Source organism: Drosophila novamexicana, unplaced genomic scaffold, assembly GCF_003285875.2.
Source record: "Drosophila novamexicana strain 15010-1031.04,08,12 unplaced genomic scaffold, DnovRS2.1 tig00000387-arrow-pilon, whole genome shotgun sequence".
In the NCBI taxonomy this organism is placed as follows: domain Eukaryota; kingdom Metazoa; phylum Arthropoda; class Insecta; order Diptera; family Drosophilidae; genus Drosophila; species Drosophila novamexicana.
The window spans coordinates 25,522-44,343 of NW_020824800.1; the positions used below are offsets into that span (position 1 = coordinate 25,522).

The 18,822-nt window shown below is 41.3% G+C and overlaps 6 protein-coding genes across 7 annotated transcripts; 3 read left to right on the top strand and 3 right to left on the bottom strand.

Moving 5' to 3' along the window:
- Positions 1-565: 565 nt before the first annotated feature.
- On the bottom strand, positions 566-1,212 carry LOC115760313 (NPC intracellular cholesterol transporter 2 homolog a). The gene has a single exon (XM_030701600.1). The coding sequence runs from the start codon at positions 1,094-1,096 to the stop codon at positions 644-646; it is 453 nt and encodes a 150-aa protein (XP_030557460.1). The 5' UTR covers positions 1,097-1,212; the 3' UTR covers positions 566-643.
- A 235-nt stretch (positions 1,213-1,447) lies between these two features.
- On the top strand, positions 1,448-5,169 carry LOC115760312 (aspartate aminotransferase, mitochondrial). The gene is made up of 4 exons (XM_030701599.1): positions 1,448-1,763; positions 3,692-3,851; positions 3,912-4,262; positions 4,319-5,169. The coding sequence occupies exons 1-4, from the start codon at positions 1,687-1,689 to the stop codon at positions 5,012-5,014; spliced, it is 1,284 nt and encodes a 427-aa protein (XP_030557459.1). The 5' UTR covers positions 1,448-1,686; the 3' UTR covers positions 5,015-5,169.
- Positions 5,170-5,249: 80 nt separating this feature from the next.
- Positions 5,250-8,174, bottom strand: LOC115760310 (uncharacterized protein KIAA2013 homolog). Its single transcript, XM_030701598.1, has 5 exons — positions 7,902-8,174; positions 7,360-7,837; positions 6,351-7,304; positions 6,162-6,286; positions 5,250-6,101 (listed from the first exon to the last, which is right to left on the bottom strand). Exons 1-5 carry the CDS (start codon positions 8,086-8,088, stop codon positions 5,914-5,916), a joined length of 1,932 nt encoding a protein of 643 aa, XP_030557458.1. The 5' UTR covers positions 8,089-8,174; the 3' UTR covers positions 5,250-5,913.
- An 809-nt stretch (positions 8,175-8,983) lies between these two features.
- Positions 8,984-9,778, top strand: LOC115759999 (histidine triad nucleotide-binding protein 3). The gene is made up of 3 exons (XM_030701156.1): positions 8,984-9,318; positions 9,420-9,613; positions 9,682-9,778. The coding sequence occupies exons 1-3, from the start codon at positions 8,997-8,999 to the stop codon at positions 9,721-9,723; spliced, it is 558 nt and encodes a 185-aa protein (XP_030557016.1). The 5' UTR covers positions 8,984-8,996; the 3' UTR covers positions 9,724-9,778.
- A 329-nt stretch (positions 9,779-10,107) lies between these two features.
- LOC115759851 (putative mediator of RNA polymerase II transcription subunit 12) lies at positions 10,108-16,814 on the top strand. Of its 2 annotated transcripts, none has more exons than XM_030700947.1 (5): positions 10,108-10,231; positions 10,357-10,531; positions 10,600-10,864; positions 12,464-14,723; positions 14,783-16,814. In XM_030700947.1, the coding sequence occupies exons 1-5, from the start codon at positions 10,162-10,164 to the stop codon at positions 15,055-15,057; spliced, it is 3,045 nt and encodes a 1,014-aa protein (XP_030556807.1). In that variant the 5' UTR covers positions 10,108-10,161; the 3' UTR covers positions 15,058-16,814. The 2 variants fall into 2 exon arrangements, with proteins under 2 accessions (XP_030556807.1, XP_030556808.1); XM_030700948.1 differs by lacking the exon at positions 14,783-16,814 and having other exon boundaries at positions 12,464-13,651; positions 13,717-13,899.
- Positions 16,815-16,900: 86 nt separating this feature from the next.
- Positions 16,901-18,200, bottom strand: LOC115759852 (derlin-1). Its single transcript, XM_030700949.1, has 2 exons — positions 17,334-18,200; positions 16,901-17,256 (listed from the first exon to the last, which is right to left on the bottom strand). Exons 1-2 carry the CDS (start codon positions 17,942-17,944, stop codon positions 17,127-17,129), a joined length of 741 nt encoding a protein of 246 aa, XP_030556809.1. The 5' UTR covers positions 17,945-18,200; the 3' UTR covers positions 16,901-17,126.
- Positions 18,201-18,822: the final 622 nt, after the last annotated feature.

An 18,822-nucleotide genomic window follows, 5' to 3' on the forward strand; every position in this document is an offset into this window, starting at 1 on the left:
CTTACTTTTTTATGACCAGCTCATGAACCTGGTAAGCAGCACTCCCCACTATACTTATATTATATATGTATGCATCTTAAATGAATTCTCTACAATAGATATTTGCATAAAATATTTAGCAGATCGACAATAAAATGCTTTACTGATCTGATAGATCATCGTAGCTCAGAGTCCGATCGGACAAAAAAGCTCGTCTTAGCGTGCACTTACATACACACATACATTACACACACACATATGTATGTACGTTGATCATCAGTCAGTCATTCAGCACACACTCACACAGACACATACACATGTACGTGTGTCAATTGACAAAAATGTGGATAAGGAAAATGCGCTTTTAGAATATGATTCGAATCTGCAGAGCCAAAAATAAGCAGTCAATTGAAAGCCCAAAGTACTTTCGGTTTGTTCACCTCCATTTATCAACGTATCGCACATAGCGGAAAAGGCAATAAAAGCAAATGAGAGCGAATGAGAGCAAATGAGAGCAATGTCAAGCGTCCGAAATATGTAAGCGCTCGCGCTCTCTCCACACACAAAATCGTTTAAGGTTAATTTTATTTTCTTTATTTTAAATTAGATGACAATAAGAACTCAGTTGTTGCGAATTTAACAGTTTTCGATGTGATCAACCTGATCATTGTATCTTGGCGGGTATTTCCACGCACACGATATCCACACTGTTCTGGTCCTGTAGCTCCCATTTGACGAGCACGGAGACCTTTGGGTAGCTCTTCAGCACGGGCAGCGTAGCTGTATATCTGTAAGCCTCGTTCTTTTCTAATGGGCATTTAAGGCCACTGTTGAGGCATGCATTTGGATTGTTTAGCGGAAAGGGCATTTCAATGCCCAAGATCTTTCCATGTACGACCGTTTTTACGGCTGATGCCGTTTCGGCCAATGCAAAATCTATTGATATTGACACATTCGTATTTCTTCGTAGCACACACTCCGCCTTTGTGGTATCACAGCCCTCGAGTGTGACTTGGGTGAATTTGCCAGTCTTAGAGCCGCAATCTTGGAACTCGAGAGCTTTTCCAAGCTGCATTGCCAAGAGCAGCGACGAGATAAGCACGCACAACTTGAACATGTCGCTTATTTTGTTTAATTCAATTAAAAGATCAGGCGATACGACACTGAACGTAGTAGACTTATATATTTTTCTCAACAATGCCTTGGCTACAACTGAAATATGACCAGAAAGAAACAGAGGCAAAAGCCAGAATCAGCTGCGCGCCTCACGCAGATGGCAGCTTTTCTATCGATACTTATCGGAGCCGATTGCAAAACAATATATTGGCAAGAAAGCTTTCTGGTTCACCTCTGTTAATTAACAGAACTCCGTTTGAACTGTAACATTCTAATAGGCAATATCAATTCTGCTTATTAGAGCCTAATAAGAAAAATTAGTTTACTACCAAAATTATATACATTATTTTTTAAATTTTATCGATGTAACGCTCGCACAACTAATTCGCTGTCATTCACCGCTGTTTAACATTTGTGTTGATCTCTTTTCGATGTTTTCGTTTCTTTCTTGCACATCACTAGCAAAAAGCTTCTGCTAATGATTCCAGTTGGCACCGCTTGGTTAGATTCACTTTGGCCGCAGTCGACGCAGCATTTTGGCGGCATTTAAGTTGTTTCCAATAAATTCTACTTTTAAGCACATTTTTAAACATGTCGCAGATTTGTAAACGAAGCTTGTTGACAGCAAACCGAGTCGTCATTAATTCACCAGCCGTTTTACGTTGCAAGTAAGTCTCAATCTTCGTTGTTTTCGCTCTTGTTGTTTTTGTTGTTGTTGTTGCGCTCTATTACACGTCAGAATGCGATGCAGTGTCATTTGCCAAGGTCATCTCAAATGCCGGTCTATGCGTTCTACTTGCCTATGTGTGAGTGTGTGTGTGAGAGAGTGTTGCCTGTGTGCGTGCCCCGCTGGATTATTTAGTGTTTGTTTGCCTCGATTTATATTATGTCACATATGTGTATAGATATGTCTGTACATATCCATGTATAAGTGTGATGCAAACGTCAATACGACACGCAACCCTCTATATATGTATGTGTATGTATGTATTTAAATATTACAAGTTTACATATGTATTTTAATACATATAGATATATGTTAAAAAGTCTACTTGTGTATGTATTGGATGTGAAAACTAAAATATTCTCCAGTGTTTTATCTCTGCGTTATAAAAATGTGGCTACATATATATGTATGTGTGTATATACATTATATATAAAGATACACATATGTTTTATTGTTTATATTATCAAAATCCATGCTTTCCCTGCATTTGTAGGCACGATTGCCACATGTACAAATGTACCAAAGTAGGTACTTAATGTAAAGGTACTATGTTTCAAAATAATTGGTTTTCAGGTTTTTTTTCCAAATGCTCATGAATAAAAAGTAAAGTAAGAAATATTTTAATACTAGAAGTACAAATACATTCATTTAAAGCGTTATTCCTATGCGTATTTTAAAAAAGGTACTTTATAAATATCCCTAGTATTAGTACCATGTGAGTATTTTAAAAAAGGAATATTTTTTTTATACCCTTATTAAATTTTCCTATTATTTTCTGGTAAAAATACATATGTATGTACATTTTCATTGCATTTCCAAGTGGCAACCGTGTTTCTAGGTACTCGCAAATGTGTGTACATTCACGTTTGGGCGAACACGCTAATTCGTACACCCCTATTAAAGGCTTTAACGAGGTATTTCAAGTGAACGATTTTATTATCTATTTTTTAACTATCAGGTATCGTCAGGTAGTACAATGGCATGTTTTCCTACGATTTCAGTTACCTATATTCTGTTTTTATATGCATATGTTCTTCAGGCAGCATAATGTACCTTCAATTATTATCAAGCCCTGTTTATATGCCTCCATTATTAGACACAACTTTGTTTTCATTGAATTTGATTGAATTTCATACCCGGAAACTTTTCTAATGGGCTGCACGTTTCGTAAATAATTAATATGATATATATCTTCATATTTTTTGGAGAAAAAAACAAGTTTTATACGAAGAAGGAAATCAATTCGTTATCTCTGGGCTGAAATGTGTAGGCTAGTGTCAATCCCGTTAATCTGAGATGAACAGTAATAAGGCTTGTTTACACCAAAGTGCGATAAGCGAAATGTGCAACACTGTGTTAAGACGTCAACCTAGAGGGGTTTGAAAGGTCACAAATATTTACCCACACTTGACTTTCAAACTCAACCGTTTTTTTTGCTTTGCTTTTTTTTTGTTTTTATTATTTTACTAATCAAACTTTTTTTTTTTGGTGAAGTGGAATAGGTAAGATAATTTATTAATTCGTCGATAAGTTCAGGAAACGGCCGTCTGTGAAAATCGAGAGTGCAAATAAAATTACCCTGGGGGCAATGAACAACCATAATATAATCTTCACGCATGCCGAAGATTAAATACCCTTATAGCGGGAACTGCGATAAAATTGTGCTATATTTAGCTTCAGCTTCGAAATCTAATATTAAGATGAAAGTTAGAACTTAGATTAGACACAAATCTTAAAGAACTGGCAACAAAAAATTGTATTCAAAGTTTCTATCTATTCTAGAATTTTGATCTTTCATTCCTATTTATTAAAATGAATCTATATTTTCAATTATATTAACTCAAAATTTGTACTTTTCTTAAATGCTAGATCGACATGGTTCTCCGACGTGAAAATGGGTCCACCCGATGCCATTTTGGGTGTCACGGAGGCCTTCAAGAAGGATACAAATCCGAAGAAGATCAATCTGGGAGCCGGTGCCTATCGGGACGACAACACAAAACCATTTGTGCTGCCCAGCGTGCGTGAGGTAATTGCGAGTTGGTTGCCTTCTCAATTAGACAGTTAATTGTCATCTTTCTGCTGTCAGGCCGAGAAACGTCTGGTGGGTCGCGCCCTGGACAAGGAGTATGCCACAATCATTGGTCTGCCCGATTTCTACAACAAGGCGATCGAGCTGGCGTTGGGCGAGCAATCGCAGCGCCTGAAGGCCAAGCACAATGCCACAACACAGGCGATCAGCGGGACTGGCGCGTTACGTGTGGGCGGTGCCTTTCTGAGCAAATTCTGGCAGGGAAACCGGGAGATCTATTTGCCGACGCCGTCGTGGGGTAACCATGTGCCCATTTTCGAGCACTCTGGTCTGCCGGTCAAGCGCTATCGCTACTACAACCCAAAGAACTGCAATCTGGACTTTGGCGGCATGGTTGAGGACCTGAAGGTGAGGTAACAAAGCAGCCGATTCCGCTTTTATTCAAATTGTTTACTCTTTAATAGAAAATCCCTGAAACGTCGATTGTGCTGCTGCATGCATGCGCCCACAATCCAACGGGCGTGGATCCCAGCACGGAGCAATGGCGCGAACTCTCCCAGCTGTTTAAACAACGCAACCTCTATCCATTCTTTGACATGGCCTATCAGGGCTTTGCTACCGGCAACGTCGATGGCGATGCTCAGGCGGTGCGCATCTTTGAGGCAGATGGTCACGACTTCTGCCTGGCGCAAAGCTTCGCCAAGAACATGGGTCTGTACGGCGAGCGTGCCGGCACATACTCCGTCATCTGTGCCGATGAGCAGGAGGCAGCACGCTGTTTATCACAGATCAAGATCCTTATTCGCGCTCTGTACTCGAATCCCCCAATTCATGGTGCACGCATTGCCGCCGAAATTCTCAATAGCGCTGACTTGCGCAGCCAATGGCTAAAGGATGTTAAAGGCATGGCAGATCGCATCATCGACGTGCGCTCAAAACTGAAGAGCAATCTCGAGAAACTGGGCTCCACGCACAACTGGGAGCACATTGTCAACCAGATTGGCATGTTCTGCTTTACAGGCCTCACGCCTGAACAGGTTGACAGCCTGATCAAAAATCACAGCGTCTACCTTACGAAGGATGGCCGCATTTCCATGGCCGGCGTCACAAGCAAGAACGTCGAGTACCTGGCCGAGAGCATACATAAGGTGACCAAATAAATAATGCTAGTGGAGAGATCGTTATGAAGCCCCTTATCCGCTTCTATACGCATTTATAGCTACTTCTTGCAGTTAATTAGTTACAACAATTGCCTTACACCTATCCTGTACATACGACAAATATCTGGCTTTGAAATAAAGCATTTTATAGATTATATAGCTGCCTCCATAATTTAATCAGCCATTTTTCTTTATATGGCAGACAATTATAATAAAATAGCTGCCATAGGGCAGTTATATTTTCACTATTGAGATACATTTTCATTTTCAGGCACAATCTATTTTTTACCTATGATGATACACGTCCATAGCAAAAGTCCGTCAAGGAAGTCACAATTTTAAAGCACACAAAAAGCTTAAGAAATTAAGGAACTCTCGACGGGGTCTAAGTCAAAACCTATATCTGATTACATTGATTTACTATATTTTTAGGCTTGGGATTTAGTTGATGGCTATTTAAATGATTTTAAGTAAATTTAAATGAATGTCTATTTTCATTTATAGAATACAGTTGTCATTCGAGGGGTTATTACTCAGAAAATAATTGCAAGTTGTTTAATTGCCATTAACAAAAAATGTTAATTAAATTGTACGTACAAAACTTACATTAGCTTGCAAAACATCTTATTTATCTGATTCAGCCCGTTTTCCAAGTATCGCTTATTAATCTATATATATATATATTTAAATTTTGATCTAACTACTGTATAGCACATTTTCTTTAAAGTCAACTGTCACTTTTATAATTCATTTAATTCATTTTTATAAAGTTCGATAAACATGTCTGACATTTGTTATTTAAAACTCAGCATTTGGTTTAAAGTTTTTTTTTTACTAGTAGCTTCTTCTGTCTGTCCAATTTGATTGTTTTTGTTTTTTGTATGTATATAAAACTAGAATCACGGTTTGTTATAACGATATCTTAACTTATCGCTTGGCTCACAGTACTCCTTGATAATAAGCTTACATAGGAATATATGAAATACTACGATTATTGCACAGACTGAGACCCAGAAGAGTGCGGGCAAGCCGCCCAGTTGATGTCCATGCTTATGCAGCGCGATAACGTGCTGCTCGTGCGCCGGAGCTAAAGATTCAAATGAATTATTAATTGATAAAATATGTAGAGACACAAAGAGCAGCTTACCCTCAACGACTTCCTTTACGTGTATTGCATGATGGATTTCCTCCATGTGTTGTTTGTCCTCGGTTATATATAATATTGCAGTTAGTGGTTCAGTCAATTTGACAGGAAATTCTCGACGGTTTTGTCTGTAAAACGGGATGAGATACATTGGATGGTAACAATGAAATCGTATTTATGATCGCTATTTACGTCAACAAGATTGGCTCATCCAGACAGCCGCCATCGCAAGCATAGTAACTGCGATCGGAACGATCCAGGGCCACATTGATAACCGCTTTGTTGTCGTCCTTCACAGTGATTGTGACATTGACATGCGTCTTGTTTCCATAGTTGAGGCGCCTAAAGTGAAAGTCGCGATGCAAAAATTTAGGATGCATGTTGCATTCCAGATGCTGATTGCTAAAACGAAAGCTACCAAAGCTGAGTGTCATTGCCTGAATGACGCCCGAGGCGCCGGCGCGTATCAGATTGTGGCAGCCTTGCTTCTCTAATGTAAGCATCCAGGAGGATACAAGCGAATTGAGTTGGGTTAGCGTTGACATGTCACGCCAAAGATTCTCCGCCTGAAGCGTATGATAGGAATCGTAGCAGCCCTCCGCATATGTCAACGCTTTGGCAATGTCCTCTCGTATGCCTGCAGAGCTCCCGAACGAACCGGAAGCCGCATCTTCAAATTCAAAACTGCGCACTTGAGAGAGCACAGCATACATGGTGGCATTAATCCGATCCCCATTTAAGCTGTTCTCAGCCTTAGAGGTACTTATCGTAAAGCCCGTTGCCCAAAGATCTGTCCAAACATTGATGTGATCCTGGCGGAATGTATTGATGCTGTTTAGCGATCCGGAGCCGGATGCCTTGGCACTCAGCTTCTGCAGCAGCTTTGTCATGGCCTGAATGGAATGCTGCTCGATGGTCCCACTGGTTGCTATCACTTGAGTCTCGGCAACCGGTTTGGAGTACTCGATGATCATTGGGTAAATTATGTGCACGGTGCCGCGCTTGCGCAGCTGTATTTTTGGCTCCAGTTGTGGTTTTGCAATACTAATCACAATCAATTTGCTCGGATCATCCGCAGTGGGCTGTACAGATGCTGTAATTACTTCCACTGCACTATATGTGAGCATGCCTATTTGCGCTGGATCGCTGTAATTGGCCGGTTTAGTTAAATATGCCAGATGAGTTTTCGACCCGGACTTACCTGAGCGGAATGCTGCGCACAGTCGACTTCGGTAGACGATTTCGTGGCATTATAAGATCAATGCTTTCAACCGTATTGCGTGTATTGGTTATTTGCAGTTCTTGCATCAGCACATTGGGCTGTGTGCGATGTGCATAGAGCGTGTACGACGCAAAGTAGCCGGCAAAGCATTGGAATCGATGCACCATTCCCGTCAGATATTCAACAACAGTGGCCTCCTTCTCACCGGCAACGCCCCCGTTCTGCGAGACAGACATAACCGGATGGAAACGTATGGGCAGCTGCATCGCACGCCCATGCTTTATATTCAATGATGCATCATGCGCGACCTCAATGCCAATGTATCCGTTGCCCACATAGGGCACATAGTCGCGCTCACCGGGCATCAGTGGCGCCACGTGACGTATGTTGGCGTCATACTCGTAGTTCTGCAATATATAGGGCGTGAGTCGGTCGTCCATGCACATGCTGTGCGGATCTAATTGCGGTTACGTTTACGGTAATTATTGATGAGCAAAATGCGAGCGACAGAGATACGTTACCTTTCTGTTCTGTTGGGCTTAGAAATAAATAACGAAAGATTGGTGGTAACATATAAAAAACTATGCACACACACAACAAAAGCAAAAACAAACGCCGGTAAGACGAGAGGGTGCCTTCGACTAGACGCTTTAGCCTGCGCACAACATCCACGGTCTCGAACTTGTTTTTGGCTGATCGAATAAACATATTAACTGCGTTTTAATCATTTAATTCGCATTGGAATAGACTTTTGAAAATTCTAGTGCTTGGCCACAAGTTGTGGCCAAACTCACAAATATATCTTTACTCTCATATTAAATCGATACATCGATAACCAAAGAATGTTGTGTTTTTGAGTATTAGTGGTATTCCGCTTTAGGACCAAATTTATTTCCGTATCAAATATGCGTTACATTTTTCAGTTTATACAAAAAAAAAAAAAAATTAATATTACTATTACTATTTATTAGTGCTTTTGAAGCAGCGCTCGAAGCATTTGTAAAAGCGATAACTACGGCCGGAAAATGGGACTTTAATATTTACAGGCTTTAAATATCCCAAACGCAGAATTATGCTTTGTTTTGGGTATTGCAAAGATTTATTTTGTTTCAAAGATAACTAGGATGACTTTTCTTAATTCATTATTTACACGCATTGTGCAACAATTTAATCCAGTTATTGCTATTAGACCAATTAGCTATCAAATACTTACATAAAGTGTGTTTGCAACTACTCGTTTCGAAGATAATGCCCGTCTTTTACTCGAATGACATGCGATCAAACGTTGGAGATATTCAAAATATACAAACAAACTTGCTGTATGCGGCGAGCTTACATCATACAACATAGAAAAAATGTACAGATTAATATAATATGCAAAATGTTTTGTAAATTATGTTTCAAATGTTCTGGTTAAATATTTCAATTTTTTTAACCTTTATAATAGAAATTCATGTACGTTACATAAGTCAAACGATAGTGTCATCCTTTTCTAGCTTTCGATCTTCCCGCTTTTTTGTTTTTCAGAATAATCGATCATGTATTTTTTAATAAAAACATCGATACTTCAATGACCACCTCTAGATAGTTTTTTTATATTTGTTTATTGGTTGGAAATGTGTAACAAAAAATCCAGTTCGTGGTTTAGAAAATATTTTAAAAAAAGATTTATTTCTTTTCCATTGGCTTTTTTAACCTTGTGTCTTTTTATAAAATACTCGTTACAAACTGAAAACGATCACAATGATTCGTCTATATCTGAATGTCTATTTTGCGGAATTGCCAGCGGTAAAATAACACCTCCAAAGCTCGAATTTGAAAACGATGAATTTGTGATATTTAAGGATATAAAACCTGCTGCTACGTATCATTATTTGGCTATTCCCAAACAACATTTTGACAGCCTAAAGGTGCTTAATAAATCCCACGTAGGCTTAGGTGAGTTTGGGTAAGCTTATTTACACAGTTTGATTGTATTTATGTTATTTGTTTTATTGTATTTATGCTTTTGTTTATTTTTATGCTGTTTTGTTTTTTAGTTGAGCGCATGCAGAATGGCATGATTCAGTTTCTTGCATCAAAGGATGTAGATATATCAAAAGCAGTGATCGGTTTTCATGTTCCTCCGTTCATTTCGCAAAACCATTTGCATCTACATGGGATTTCACCTGTTTCGGAAATGAGCTTTTCCGATCGGATTAGTTTCATGATCCCTTCATTTTGGTTTAAATCGGTAAGCAAAAAATATATATATTGTCTTTTAAATAATATTTATGTACAATAATTTGTTTCTCTACGTAGGCCAATAGCGCAATTGAATCTTTACAACGCACTGATCCCTAATTATGATGAAAAAACTGCGTGTTCCTAATAAAACTGATCAGGTCTTATGAGATAATGTTGTGCTCTTGTTTTGTATGATATAGGGAAACATAACCAATCCCGCGCCTATCGCGTGAAGAATTGTTCATTTTTTGAACAAGAATTTAAAAATTGTAATTTTCTAACTTTACGTCGTGGCACCTGCCACGAAATTCAACAAAGGTGTGCTAAGCCAATAAAGTATCGATAGCAATGCACCGCTCTTACGATAGTGATGTGAATGTCACGCATAATATCGATAGTACAATCGATTGCTTTGCAACACTAAAATCAGCACCAGCAAACGCTGAGTTTTAGTTTGTTTTAGTTACAAGATTCGCGAAAACCATTTGGGAAAATTGCTAAATTAAGCTGCAAATTAACGGATTGGAGCGCTTCAAACGTCGTGCGTTCTAAACTATGCGCAGCATGTGGCCGCAAACGCTGGAAATGTCCCGCGACGAATGTCGGGGCATGCTGCGTCGACTTGGTAGGTGATATGCTGCTGCCGCCACCGCCAGGAGGAAGCACTTTATGTTATACAGCAGCTGCCCAGCTTCAGTGGATCTCGATTTTCGGCTAATTGGTGTCCATTTATTTGTATCGTTCAAGCAGAGTTAGAATCGTATTCGCATATAATAAGCGTTTTTCGCGCCCAAGGCTCGCTCAGCGAACCAAAAGCCAAGCTGCTCGAGGAGTTGCGTCAACTGTTTCACATAACACAGGAACGCCACCGTGCGGAGGTGCGACGCGCTGCCAACGACGAGCAATTGTGCACCATTGCCGAGAAGTAAGAGCCTATATGGAGTTGAGTGTTAAATATTCGAGTGCATATGTGACCGTGTCTCGCATTTTCAGCGTCTGCGGCCCAAACACATGGCAGGAATGGTCACGTGAAGGTCGTCGCCCATATCCGCTGCTGCCACGCATTTGTCCGCAAACAGCTCTGAGCATTGTGGCCAACGATCTGGCCGCGAAAGCTTATGCGGAAAATAGTAAACTGGCTCCGCCAAATGAAACTGGGGCAAACCTAAGCGAAGCACTTCTCGAACAGGCAACCTATCAGACTCTTAAGCATGGCATTACAAAACATCAGGAGCCCCTGGTCATCATGGATGAGCCGGTAAGTGCCCCAGCATTATATAACGCAATTCTTTTGACCTGACCATTAACATATACGTACATACATATGTGCGAATATGTATGGACATAGAAAGTACAGTCTGCGCCTGGGTCATTTGCTCTCAAGGTGGGCTGCGCCGAAAGGCAGTGCGACTAAAGCAAGGTTATCTTTAGGGGGTTTGATTAGTGTTTTTTTAAAGATCTCCGCGCGTTTTTTGGAGAGAGGGAGAGGAGAGGAAACAGGTATTTACTTTTGGTAGCCAACTGATCCAATTCAAATGCAGGCGTTTAGCAGGTTTATTAAAAGATAGTCGTTTGCATAATTAGTGTTGGGCGCATTGTTGGAACGCCTATCAATTTGTACATTATTAATTTGTATTAGTGCCAAATGCCGCTTATTGGATGTTGTGCACTTAATTAAATTTGATTGAATTCTGCATCTCCAGCTCTAACAGCCAGTGTCAGTTAACAGCAGAAGTAATGTTAACTTACATTAACAGGCAGCTGATTGCTACAGTCCTAAATTCTGCAATCGATAAGCAATTAATATCGATCAAATGCCGATTTATCAAAAAAGGGCCACATAATAACGGTCATTTTTAAAAAGACAATAATCCAGTTTAAAATTGGCGCTTTTTTGAACATCTTAATTAAGACACTTTAATTTGCTTCGGGTCATTTGTTTTTGTCAGTTATTAAATTTTTTTGCCCATAACATATAAATGTTTAAAATACGGGTTATATTTCATATATATATCAAAAATTACATTTTGGGAATAAAAAAGCGACACGTGGCTGGTAATGCTAACCCAAGATCAATGTTCCACAATGCCCTCAATATAGAGCGAGCTTCTAAGGCTAAGCAACATGACTCCCATCCCAATATAAAACATCCTGGCCCGCAAGCTATACTTGGGATGTTATTATCAAGCCATATGTGGGCTTTTGAATTTTTATCTGGATAGCGGCCTAGTTAGCTAGGAACGGCAACTGCGAGGCATTCCTCAACGGTAGAGGCAACTACCATATACATCTGTGCACATATAGACAGCGTAACAAAGAAGAAACTTCCCCGTGTGCACTGTCTTCCCAATCAAATGGTCTAAAAAGTAATGCAATGCATATAGCTATGTTATTCTTAATGAATTTGCAGGAAAGATATTCTGATTCAACTCTGACGTAAGTAAGATGCCGTCTATCCCTAATCGGGACAACCAGTTAAGTTAGTTGATCCACGTGAGATCTTTTCAATGTCAGTAAATCTGTTTATTTGACACTTGCAGTGGAGTGTAAGTTATATTCGACCATATTCTGTGTACACTTCTGTTTCCAAAGAAAGTGTTTCTAAAATATAATAGAAATATAAAATGATCAATGATCGACTTGGGATTCGAGCCAAGTTTTCAGATTAAGGTTGGGTTCGTGAACTTGGCTTTGCCCATCCGCATAGCCAGTTTTTAGTTGTAAGCCTTGTATTCCCATGTGGTTTCTTCTTCCATTGCCTTTATTGGTATTATGCAACATTCAGTTTAGATTTTAGCACAAGTTCTTATCATACATCTATGTATATAATCTTATTACTTATCGTTTATGATTATAGTTTAAGGTGCCCGACTTGCCGAATGAAATAAAAAAGGCAACATTGAAGCGGAAGGAGAACGAAACGGGCGACACGAAACCTAACAAAAAGCGTAATACACAACACGACAGGCAGCTGGGACAGCCGCAGCAGTCGGCGTCTCAGCAAAGCGGCGGCAAGGACGAAGATGGTCAACTGGCGCCGTTGGAACAGCGCCCCAGCGCCCGTACCCTGCAGCAGCGTTACTTTTACCAGCAGCAGCAGAAACATAAGCAGCGGGTGGCGAGCAAAAAGGGCGCTGGCAATGCGCTGGCCAACAACAGCGGCGTTCCTGGCGTCGGCGTCAGCACGAAGCCTGCGAAGAGCGGAAGGCGGCGAGCACAAAAACAGCTCCAACAGCAGATGCAGCAAAAGCAGCAGCTGCAACAGCAGCAACAACAGCAGCAAGAACAAGAGCAACAGCAGCAGCAGCAGCAACAACAACAGAAAGTATTATTGTCAGCGCCGACGCCAGCAGCCGAGCCGGCAGCGCACCCGAATGCCAATCACCTGGTGCAGCCACACGTGGAATACATACTCGACGAAGCGCTTAAATCGGTGGCGGCCACCAAGTTGAAGACGATACCTGCGGCACGTGTTGTCTATGGTCCGCCGGAAATGCTTTCGCCAACGACGCCTCGTGCGTTTGTTAACTCGCCTGTTGTTTTCAAGGAGAAATTGTCCCCCACGGCGCAGTCGCATCAGCAGCTGCAGCAGCAGCAACAGCAACAGCAGCAGCAACAGTTGAGCACGCCCGTTAAAAAATACATTGTAGAGGAACGCCAGCCGGTTGTTATAGGGACACAGCCGACGTCTGCTAATATCTCAACGGCCAACCTGCCACTTGCCCCGCAAATAATCAGCGTTCAGCAGATTGCAGCGCCCCCGAAAGTACGGACAACAAGCAGCACCATTTTGCCAGCTGGGACGAAGCTGACGCCCAAGAAGATCAATTTGATAGACAAGCAGCAGCTGCCTTCCGTGCCCAACACAGCCGTGCGTCTGTTGCCCTACGACCAGCAGCCTGGCTCAATCCCAGCCAATCAAGGCACCACCAGCAAGTCGCCAGCTACGGCAGCTGTGCAGAAGTACATTGTCGAGGATCGAGTGCCCAATCAGAGTCAGAATCAGAATCAGAGTATAGCCACGCCTCTGAGCAGCGCCTCAGCTGTAAATATTATAAAAAATATACCGGCTAGCAGCTTGAACAACACACTGATCACGCCTTTGAGCAGCTCGGTGACGCCCGGCACACCTCTGTTTCGCAAGGCGTCGGCGACGACAACAAGCACGACGGCCGGCAGTGGTTCACCCTCCACGTCACAGATACTGGGCAATATTAAACTGACCAGCGCCAGCGCAATCAAGCATGTGCCCAGCAGTGCACTGCGCAACATCAAAATCTGCTCGCCCAATGGCAAGGTGTTCCTACAGCCCGCCAAGCTGCACAGCGGCAGCATTATACACAAACTCAACACAGCAAATGTCACCGCAGTGGCCGCTTCCGGCGCAGCTGGCGTCACGGTGAGCAGTGCCGCACTTTCGCCCACTGGCGGTGGCACGCCGTCTTCCCCACAATCGACACAGCAGCGAATTAAGATACAAGGCATGCATCTGCTGACGCCCAGCCAAGTGATCTCGAGCGCCGCGGGCGGCACAAGCAGCGTAAGCGTAGTCTCCAGCTCCAGCATCGCTGGTAGCGGCGCCAAGGTCAAGCCCACCACTCTAACCCTGGGTCCGGCTGGTGTTGGCAAGAATAATTTGGTGTTCTTGCCAACGAGCGGAATGCGAGCAGTTACGCTGGCCTCCAGTAAACCCAAGTCCAGCGCCGAGCTGCTGGCAGCCAAGCCCAATGTGCTCGTCATAGGTCCATCGGCGTCCGCCAATGCGACTAGCAATGCTCAGACAACGGTTGCAGCGACGTCTGCATTGGCCAAGATTAAGGCGCATCAGCTTATAACGGAGGACACGCCCATTGATATCATCAACATGCCCATCATTGTGGCAGATAATGGGACGACGGAACCGAAAACGGCAAACGTTAAGTCAGCGCCGATGGTGGTGCTGAATACAACCGACTGGGAAATGGAGCTTGACCAGGCTTCCAAGGCGGCGGCCGGCACAAACGCACCCACAACAACATTTACTAATGATGCAAAAAGCAAGCAACCGTTTGATGATGTCATTGTAGAGGATATTGGGGAGGAGATGCAAGGGTCCAATACGCAGCTTAAAAATCGCAGTAAGTATCTAAATTGCTAATAACTGGTCAAATATTGATTGATGGTCTATGTATTATAGTAATTGAAATGCACGACGATGTCGACAGTGCTATTGAGTACGTGGACATGGAATTGGAGCAGCCCATTGAGATCGAGTGTACCAGTAACATATCGCCGGAGACACCGACCGGCAACAGCACAACCGCCACGTCGCTTAAAGCCACCATTTTGCCACCCTTGTCAGAAGCGGAAGAGAAGAAAAAGCTGGATCAACCAACAACAACAACAACAACAGGGGAATCGGTCGCAGCACTAACTACAACGATGCCAGCGAAAACGTCGACGCTGCCGTAGGCACATGTGATGAGTTAGATAGAATATACCATGTGGATTTTCTTTTGCTGATCCGAAGTGGAACGCACAAACAAAAAGCAGACATGTACACACACACACACATACAAACAAACAAACACACACACACACACGCATACAGCCCGGTTTAATTTAGATTGAGTTATTAGTTTAGTACCAAGTTCTTTAAGCAAAGTGCAACATTATGATAATTTGTAAATGTATATGAAAATAGCTTGAATATCGATTATATAATTTTAAACAAAATCGAAATTTTCGAATCTTGTTTTACGCAGTGGTAACAAAATTAATTTATCTTCTCCAAGCTGCCACCATCGAAATATCATAATATTTGTATACATTGTAAATAGCATATCTTTCATTTAGTTTAGTTTTATAAGTTGATAACGTATTGCAAAAAGGCGAACAGAACATCAAATCAATCAATAAGTAAAAGTGTTTTCAATGAGATTATAGTTTTTAGTTATTAGTTATTCCCTAAATCTAAATATGGCCGATCTGATTACAAAATTGTAAATACTTGAGCAAAACAATTGAAGAATTTTTAATAATGCTAAAAGCCATACAATTCATGTATATGTATCATGTAAAGAGCAGTAGAGATAAGCTACAAGGACAATGTTTAAAAGAAGAAGTAAATCCTACACATCCGCACACGCATAAATATATATTCATACATTTATTATTATAACGTACTAGCAGTGTAGCTGTTAAGTATTTTATGCATCGATTTTGTAAATCTAAAACATAAACAATGTAATTTTTAGACAAAACAAAAAACAGCGCAATCGAAGCGAACCACCCAGAGGTAAACAAAATGTAATTATACAAAAATACTATTGTTGAGCAATGCGTGCAGCTATAAAATTTTTAACATAGAAATTTTAAATGAAATAAATGTAAATGTAAGCATAATAAATCTTTGATTTCAAATGTTTCTGCGCCAATATTCGATACTATAAGGACAATCAGTCAGACACTGAAAACAATTCAAAAATTAAAATCAGGAGGCTTCTCTCCGATGTTATATATTATATATATATTCTTAATCAGCGCCGACAGCCGAGTCCACTCTTTGTCCATCTGTGTGAAGTCAGTTATCACAAGACCAAGTTAAGCTCCTCCCATTTCATTTAGAGCGATCTACATTTTTATTTTTCTCAAAGAAAGAGTTTGTAAATTCCCCAGGAGTAAACATAGGTTGTGATTATTTAGCTTGTGTATACTACCGAGTTCCCCGCAAATTGTAAACACAACTTGTGAGGCATCTTTTACGGTAGCTCGGAGCTGAGCACATTGCTTCTGCTGGCTTTTACTATAAAACAAATCTATATGCCAAAAAAATGAATTGTTTTCATTCGAAAAAATATGACGAGGGGTTCTTAGATGGATTAATAGTCAGCTTAACGAGCCTAAAACAAGCCACACCTGTTCTTAACGTGAACCGAAGCAAGGACAATTCGCTTAGGACTTGCAGGCCTGGTATTAAGACAATATTTTCGTTCCCTTCAAAGCTTTTTCTTGCTAGTCAGAGAATTAAATGAATTTGTAGCTTATTGTTGCAAAGCTTTGCTGGAACCCAATCTGTTGCAATAGTAAAATGAAATAACAATGAAATTTACCCATGCAACTCCATATCTTCCTTATTGTACTCGGGCCAAGTTTAGTTTAGGAATTCGATTAAAATTTCCGACATGGAAACTATCAAGTTAAAATTGATATGTATGTATGTAAAGTGGACTAGATTGATTATAGCGAATTTATCGCTATTTGTACCCTGTAGCTCATTAGGTGACTTAAGTATTAGGAAGAAAGTCGAAACCTATTCAGAATTTTGTATCCTGGGTGTATATTTGTAGAAATATGCATTCTTATTTGTTTACCAATCCGCCGCTTAACATTTTTTACTTAATGACGTTCTACATTCAAAAAAAGATACTAAACTCAAAGTAAAGATAATGAGTTCTCAAGGTTGATCGAGATAGGTTGCGATCCAGTACAGTTGTTAGTGTAGAAAAAGATAGCACGTAAACTAAACTTAATTAAGGTTTCTAATTGCGTCCTAAGGCCATGCCGCGACCCCAGGCTGAGTTGGCTGATTGGCGTGGAGGCGGCGCTCTGCTCTCCGGCGGTACACCGAAGCCGCTAATGCCGCCGGAGACATCGGGTGCAAAGCGTTTCCTGTCGAGTAGGAAAAGCGACATACATTAGATTTTGCTGCTTTTGATGTGGATGCGGACATGGGAATGGATACTCACAGAAATTCGGGTGTCTCCAGAAATGCATTGCCGCCAAGCTCCTGGGGGTATTGGAATTTTAAGAAGTAGTAGACGTGTCCATTGAAAATGCCAACCAGGGAGGCCAAGGAGCCATGGAAAACCAGCTCGATGCCCGCCAGCACCCAAGGCAGATACATGGCCTTAAACCGGCTGCCGAACCAAAAGCTAACAATTACTTCCTTGTTCAGCTGACACCAGATATAGGTTATGGCAACGACCAGCATGTCCATCAAGAAGTACACATTGAATAGCATGCCTCCGAGATTGGCCAGCACAGCTGTGATAATCAGCAGATACATGTAGTCCGAGGGGCTGCGCGCGTACTGATCCTTTTCCAGGCGCGCACTGTATTGCGTAATGAAGTAGCAGTTGATCAGGAAATGGAAGCCCGTGGCTCCGCTCAGTGGGAATACGAATAGGGACGTGATGCAGCGCCACAGCTGTAACCGGGTCAGCACCAGCTCGCGCGAGAGGTACGTGTATTCCATTGGCAGCAGGCCGAATCTGCAGAGTAGGCTCAGTCCCACAGTTGCCGTTAGCCAGTAACGGGTGAAGCGGGGTAGCGATTTATACCATGTCCCAGCGTCCATGTTCCTCCAATTTACATATAATGTCTTGATTTTGCAAAACAGTCTTTCTTTTCCAATTGTTGATTTACGTGTCTTTAGTCGAATGTGTGGCCCAAATTAGTCTACAACAAAAATGCCAAAAAATACTGTAATCTTTTCTAGAAAATACCATAAAAGCCCGTTTAACCAAATGTGCATATTTCGCGAACTAGACTATTTTTCGCTCAGCATTTAAGTCCACTACACATATACTTCGGAAAAGTGTTCATTGTGTGTACCACATGATATAAAATAACATTCCAAAATGACAATAAAATACCGATAACGGATTTCAGTTCAGTGTAATCTGACTCGAAACTTATTGATAATTTTGAAGACGCGCGTGTTCAAATTAACAAGTTTATGATGCGATTTGGAGTAGCTACAGGAAAATGAGTACAGAGTTCTCTATGCGATTTTAAGCTTGCATTTGGATTTATTTTGAATATTTGTTGTATCTCGTTTGGAATATGTCAAATCCAATCGCTTTTGCTCAATCTACTTACGAGCATTCTATGTCAGAAATGAACAAAGGAAGGCAGACGCAACGCAACGGTGCGAAACTAATGCACACTCGAGGATACCCTTGAAACTGTGCGCTTTTCCAAAATGCTGCACTTTTAAGTGGGACGAATTTACGAATTACGAATTGGCCCAAAGATGATTAAATTAAATAACTGTCAATTCTATAATTTCGTTGTACATTTTTTTGTACTGCAAAATTTCACCTAAGCGCATAAAAAGCAAAGGAAAGAACGGCTAGCTTGGGCACGCCGAAGGTTTAATACCCTTGCCGACCTGAGACTTACGGTTTTGCATATATGTGAGAAAAATTTGTAAAGCTAGTAATAGCTGAGTAT